General features: G+C 42.3%; 1 protein-coding gene across 1 annotated transcript; it reads left to right on the top strand.

Moving 5' to 3' along the window:
• Positions 1-341: 341 nt before the first annotated feature.
• On the top strand, positions 342-1,034 carry LOC127791589 (secreted RxLR effector protein 161-like). The gene has a single exon (XM_052321573.1). The coding sequence runs from the start codon at positions 342-344 to the stop codon at positions 1,032-1,034; it is 693 nt and encodes a 230-aa protein (XP_052177533.1).
• Positions 1,035-6,757: the final 5,723 nt, after the last annotated feature.

Below are 6,757 nucleotides of genomic sequence, written 5' to 3'. Positions count from 1 at the left end.
GTGTGTACAAGAAGGTTAGTGGGAGTGCAGTCACTTTTCTGGTGCTTTATGTTGATGACATACTACTCATTGGGAATGATGTAGGTATGTTACAAGCAACAAAAGCCTGGTTATCTACTAATTTCTCCATGAAAGATTTGAGCAAAGCATCTTATATTTTGGGGATTAAGATCTATAGAGATAGATCAAAAAGGATGTTTGGATTGTCCCAATCAACGTATATAGATAAAATGTTAAAAAGGTTTAACATGGAAGGATCTAAAAGAGGATTTCTTCCAATGCGCCATGGGATTTCTCTCTCCAAGTCTATGTCTCCAAAGACTCCAAAGGAGAGGAAAAGAATGGCATCTATACCCTATGCTTCTGCCATAGGTAGCATAATGTATGTTATGCTATGTACTAGACTTGATGTTGCACATGCTCTGAGTGTCACGAGCAGATATCAGTCTAATCCAGGTGAGGAGCATTGGAAAGCTGTGAAAGGGGTTCTTAAGTACTTGAGAAGGACGAAAGACACTTTCATGGTTTATGGAGGAGGAGAACTGAAACTGGAATGTTTTACGGATTCAAGTTTTCAGTCTGATGTAGATGACTCAAAATCTGTGTCAGGTTATGTATTCACCCTTAATGGTGGAGCAGTTTGTTGGAAGAGTTCCAAACAAGAAACTACTGCAGATTCTACCACTGAGGCTGAATATATTGCAGCATCTGATGCTGCAAAGGAAGCAGTTTGGATGAGAAATTTTATCTCAGCATTGGGAGTGGTTCCTACTATTCTTGATCCAGTTTTAGTATACTGTGATAACAATGGTGCCATTACTCAAGCAAAGGAATCGAGGTCCCATCAAAGATCCAAACACATATTGCGGAGATATCATTTAATCCGTGAGATAATTGGCCGTGGTGACATCAAAATGGAGAAAGTTGCATTAACGGAGAATGTAGCAGATCCCCTTACAAAACCATTGTCACAGCAAGTGTTTGAACGTCATCTTGAGAAGATGGGCTTAAGATACATGGGAAATTGGCTTTAGGGCAAGTGGGAGATTGTTAGAGTTATGCCCCACAAGCCAATTATATTTACATGTAATTGATCATATTTTTCCATTGTGACTCTTTATCTTCAATCAATTATTATTGTAAGGCATTATGTTTTATTTGTCATTGATGGTTGACTTTATTATTTCCACTCTTGACAAAGTCCATAGATCAAATAGGCTCATGGAATATGGTCGTGCATACAGATGACGATCATGAAACATATTCCTTATAAGCCTTGATCTTAAATGTTCCTAGTCATAGAGTTATTAGGATTGGACACTAATAACTCGGATAGACTAGCATATATGATGCATGCTCAATTAGGAGAATGTCTTGTTTCATAGACATTGGTGTGTGGACACTAGTGCATATATGTGGGTGCTTATTATAAGAATAAGTACACTGAACTGACCCGCTACAGAATTCCTAACGGTAATTGTTTGTTGTCGAATTGGAATTTCTGTGTTGCAATAGTGCAGATTGGTCCTTAGACTTGAGACATCATGGTAGTCTTATATTTGACTGGTTACGCTTTGGTTCTTTTTTGGATTCTAATGGAGTCATTAACAAATTATTACTGGGCATAACCTTATCACATATGAAGGCTTGTGGATGTCGAAATAGAATTCATCACTTATCGATAAGATGAGAAGATGTCCTATGTATTTCGATGATTTCATGACTGAGGAAATCCTTGGCCAAGGTGAGGTGGAAATCAAAAGGTGTTTTGATTTCACCTATCAAGTCATAAATCTGGAATGGATACATAGTTATTGAATGACTAGGGTTTCGTCATAAAACCATACCCTAAATTCAATCGGGACATAGATTGATGAAAGGATTTTACTGTACGGTAATTGCAATTGAAAAGGTCCGTGTTTTTCCATCGTTGGCTAGGTATTTATGGCATGTTGCTAGACGTTAACCATGATATGTAGGGTTTTAGAATTAATTTGATTAATTCTAAAACTATTAATTAAAGAGTTTAATTAAGAAGCCCATGAGATGAGTTAATTATGAAGCCCACAAGTTTAATTAAAAGGTTTAATTATTCTATTTAGTTGGGCCTTCATATAGCCCAATAGAATTGGCCCTACATCTAGCCCAATGGTGGACCTAAGGGGTCACACACTTAGATCGAGCCCGTTCCACAATTTAAAAGAGAGATTCGGCCCAATATGATTTTGGGGCCGGGCCTAAATTGTTTAGGGGATTTCCAAGGCACAATTAGGGTTTTTAACTCTATAAATATGCCACTTATGAAGTTGGAAAATAAGAAACATTTCGGATCTCTCATCAGAGGCGCCTAGGGTTTGCTAGCACTACTCGAGGCATCATGGAAAAGGGTCGATCGTGTGGACCGACTTGGAGGAGTTTGCGCTTGCAACTCTACGGATCAAAGAAGGAAGAATCGAAGCTACACGGTTGGCCGGTTCCTAACAATAGGGAGGTAGATTCTCCCGAAGCCCCTTATGAGGACCCTTCGGAGGAGTTCGAGACCCAGATCAGAATCTACTACAGCGACCCGGTCAGTCTGAAGCTTCGAGGCGGGGTGATCCCGGGTAGGCCTCAGAGCAGTTATGTGATTGATGGGCCATGTGGGCCTAGTGGCTAGGGTCGTGATGTGGAGACCGTGGGTAGGGCTAAGTCATGCTAGTTGACTGGTGAGCTCTGAGGGTTGGATTTTGTGGGGCTAGTGGGGGAAACATGATGTATTTGTCTTCGTGTGGTTTTGGCTTAAGGTGATTATAGGCTTTTCCTCTCTTTAAAATCATTTTGTAAAGGGGAAAGCTCTTTTGTAAGCCTGGATCTTGTTTATATAAATAAATAAGTTATGTTGGAAACTTCATCTTGTATGGCATTGCTCGAAACTTGTGATATGTTTGTATGTATGGCTATGGTGTAGTAGAAAATGAATGTCGCTTGTGCCATTGTGCAGATGAGCCATGAAGAGCGACTTCACAGAAGAAGGGGCCAGGCCCAGTCATCATCTCGAGACATCCTAGAAGGAAGCGGCTCAGGGGTGCCGAGTGGTGACAGGTCATTTGAAAGATTTGTTGAAATGATGATGAGTTCAATGAACAGATCAGAAACCTCGATTGTTAATTGGCTGAAAATGTTTCGGGATTTACATCCGCCAAGCTTTAAAGGAGACCCGGAAGTGGACCCAAGTGTAGGAGAATATTGGATGGAGCAAACTGAAAAGCTGCTGGAACACTTAGAGTGTCCTGAAGAGCACTGGGTAAGATGTGCCACATTTATGTTAGAGGAAGAAGCGGCTATTTGGTGGAAGTCTATGTCAGGAGTCCTAAGGACTCGAAATACTGTCCAAGAAAACGAGGAGGTGCGGGTGACACCTATTACTTAGGAGCAGTTTAAGACTGCATTTAATGATAAGTACTTTCTTGAGTACTAGAGAGAGGTGAAGAAGCAAGAGTTCTTGAAGCTGACCCAATCAGATGATATGTCCGTGGTGCAGTACGAGGCCAAGTTTTCCAAGCTGATAAAGTATGTATCCATGTACACCACCGATGAATTTGAGAAGGCCCAGAAGTTTTTCCAAGGACTCAGAAAAGAAGTGAAGCAAGTTCTGTACGCGTGGAACATTCGCACTTTTGAAGATGCAATGGAGAAGGCCATTACCGTTGAGTGAAATATGATGGCTCAAGGAGAACTGAAGCTCCGCAGTGATTCGAAAAAGGAGGTGGAGAGCAAGGACAAGTCAACAAACCCTCCAGTAGCTCAATTCAAGAAGCTGGAAGGAGCCAAATTTAAAAAGGAAAGGTATTGCAAGAAGTGCCAGAAGAAGCATACTGGCAATAAGTGTGGGACCAAAAGCAAAGGAGCAGGTTGCTTTGTTTGTGGAGAAACTAGACATTTCGCAAGAGATTGCCCTTCGAGAAAAACCTTGAAGATTGAGGAAGCGGCCAAAAAGGAGGTGACATGCTATGCTTGCAAACAGCGGGGACATTATGCATGGAACTGCCCCCAGCGAGGCAAGTCTGACCAAGGAAAGAAGCTAGAAGGAAAATCAGGCCCACAACCAGCTCGAGTGTTTCACTTGACAAAAGCGGAGGTGAATACTGACCCGAGCGTGGTGGAAGGTACGCTCTTCATCCATACTACTCCTGTACATGCATTGGTGGACCTTGGTGCCACTCATTCATTCATAGCAAATGAGTCTGCTAGGAGTTTGGGTCTTGAACCCTCAATAATGAGGCATGGAGTTAGAATTCAATCTCCAATTGGGGAGGCTATGGAGACTAATTTAATAGTCCGAGATTGTGATGTGGATATTGAGGACGAGAAATTTAAGATAGATCTGATACTTATGGAGATGCATGATTTCGATGTCATCTTAGGTATGGATTTTCTTTCTCGATATTGTGCTAGTATGGACTGTTTGGGAAAGACAGTGGAATTGGGATGTCCAGGGGGAAAAGTGGTGAAGTTTAAGGGACCATAGTTTGGTAGGCAATTAAAATTTGTATCAGCCTTGAAGGCTTGTAAATGGTTGAAAGATGGAGCATATGATTTATAGCTCATGTTATGGTAGTGGACAATAAGTCAGAAATGAAGCCAGAGGAGGTAGAAGTAGTGAGGGAGTTCTTGGATGTTTTTCCAAAGGACTTAACAGAGTTACCTCCAGATCGAGAAGTGGAGTTTGCCATTGAATTATTGCCGGGAACAACACGAATTTCTATACCCACTTATCGCATGGCCCCGGCTAAGTTGAGGGAGCTTAAAGTATAACTTCAAGATTTGGTGGATAAGGGATTTATTCGACCAAGTATTTTCCCGTGGGGAGCTCCACTGTTGTTTGTAAAGAAGAAAGATGGCAGTTTGAGATTGTGCATTGATTTTCGAGCACTCAATAAAGTAACAGTGAAAAATAAGTACCCATTGCCCAGAATTGGAGTTATTTGATCAATTGAAAGGTGCCAGAATATTTTCCAAAATTGATCTGCGCTCGGGGTACTACCAACTGAAAGATAGAAGTGAGGATATACCCAAGACGGCATTTCGATGTCGATATGGACACTTCGAATTTTTGGTGATGCCATTCGGATTAACCAATGCCCTTGCAACTTTTATGGATCTCATGAATAGAGTGTTTAAACCATTTCTAGACCAATTTGTGATCGTCTTATTGATGATTTCTTGGTGTACTCAACTAGTGAGGCGGAGCACTGTGAGCATTTGAGGTTGGTGCTAGAAAAGTTGCGTAACGAAAGGCTATATGCCAAATTTTCCAAATGTAGCTTCTGGCTAAGAGAAGTGGCGTTTCTTGGCCATGTAATTTCGAGTGACGGTGTATCAGTGGATCCATCCAAGATAGAGGCCGTTAAGAACTGGCACCGACCGAGGTCAGTGTTCGAGGTGAGAAGTTTTCTGGGGTTAGTTGGATACTATCGACAATTCGTTGAAGGATTTTCAAAAATTGCTTTGCCTCTGACACGTTTGACTTAGAAGAATGTGAGGTTCATATGGGATGACAAGTGTGAACAAAGTTTTGAGGAACTTAAGAAGCGGTTGACCACAGCGCCGATTTTGACCTTAACTGAAGGTTTTGGAGGATTCGTGGTCTACAGTGATGCTTCGGGATCGGGATTAGGCTACGTGTTGATGCAGTATGGTAAAGTGATTGCTTATGGGTTGCGTCAATTACGACCGCATGAGAAGAACTACCCGGTCCATGATTTGGAATTGGCTGCAGTTATCCACGTCCTGAAGATTTGGCGACATTATCTGTACGGTGAGAAATTTGAGATTTACATCGATCATAAAAGCCTAAAGTATATCTTCTCCCAAAAAGAGCTGAACATGAGACAACGTCGATGGATGGAGTTCTTGAAATACTACGATTGCACGATCCATTATCATCCAGGGTGAGCGAATGTTGTGGCGGATGCCCTTAGTCGTAGGGATCTTGCAGTCGCGGCCGGGATGATGATGCGAGAATGGCAGCTGATAGAGGTGTTCAGTAGCCTAACGGTGGGTATAGCGCCTAGGAACGGTATGTCCATGGTGGCTAGTCTGCGAATTCAGCCAGGTTGGTGGGAGGAGATACGGCAGGCTACCAGGGAGGATCGAAGGCATCGCCAATGGGTGGATGAGAAGGGTCAGCCAGTGAAGATAGGTTTTGAGTTCAGAGATGGAATCTTAAGGATGAATGGGCGAATTTGTATTCCTAATAACGAAGAATTAAGGCAAAGGATTCTAGATGAAGCTCATCGATCAAAGTACACTGTTCATCCAGGGGCAACCAAGATGTATAAAGACTTGAGAGAAGTTTGTTGGTGGCCTGGCATGAAGCGGACTGTGGCTTAGTATGTAGCCAAGTGTGATGCATGTCAGCGTATTAAGATCGAGCATCAACGGCCATCGGGATTGTTGCAACCGTTAGAGATACCAGAATGGAAGTGGGAGCACATTTCTATGGATTTCATCGTGGGATTGCCTAGGACAACAAGGAAGAAAGACTCAATATGGGTTGTGGTCGACAGGCTAACAAAGTCGACTCATTTTATACCTGTTCGAACCGGTCAAGGTGCGAAAGAGCTGTCACGGATTTACGTCCAGGAAATTGTGAGGCTGCACGGGACCCCAGTCAGCATTGTGTCTGATAGAGATTCAAAATTTTTGTCGAGATTTTGGACGTGTTTGCAAGAAGAATTGGGAACAAGATTGAATTTCAGTACTGCATATCACCCCC

This window comes from Diospyros lotus, chromosome 15, assembly GCF_014633365.1.
Source record: "Diospyros lotus cultivar Yz01 chromosome 15, ASM1463336v1, whole genome shotgun sequence".
NCBI classification, from domain to species: Eukaryota; Viridiplantae; Streptophyta; class Magnoliopsida; order Ericales; family Ebenaceae; genus Diospyros; species Diospyros lotus.
The sequence above is the reverse complement of the archived record's forward strand: the minus strand, read 5'-3'. Positions and strand labels throughout refer to the sequence as shown.

Bases quoted from the DNA above. Each gene is read 5' to 3' on its own strand.
- LOC127791589 (XM_052321573.1), top strand. From the start codon at position 342: ATGGCATCTATACCCTATGCTTCTGCCATAGGTAGCATAATGTATGTT.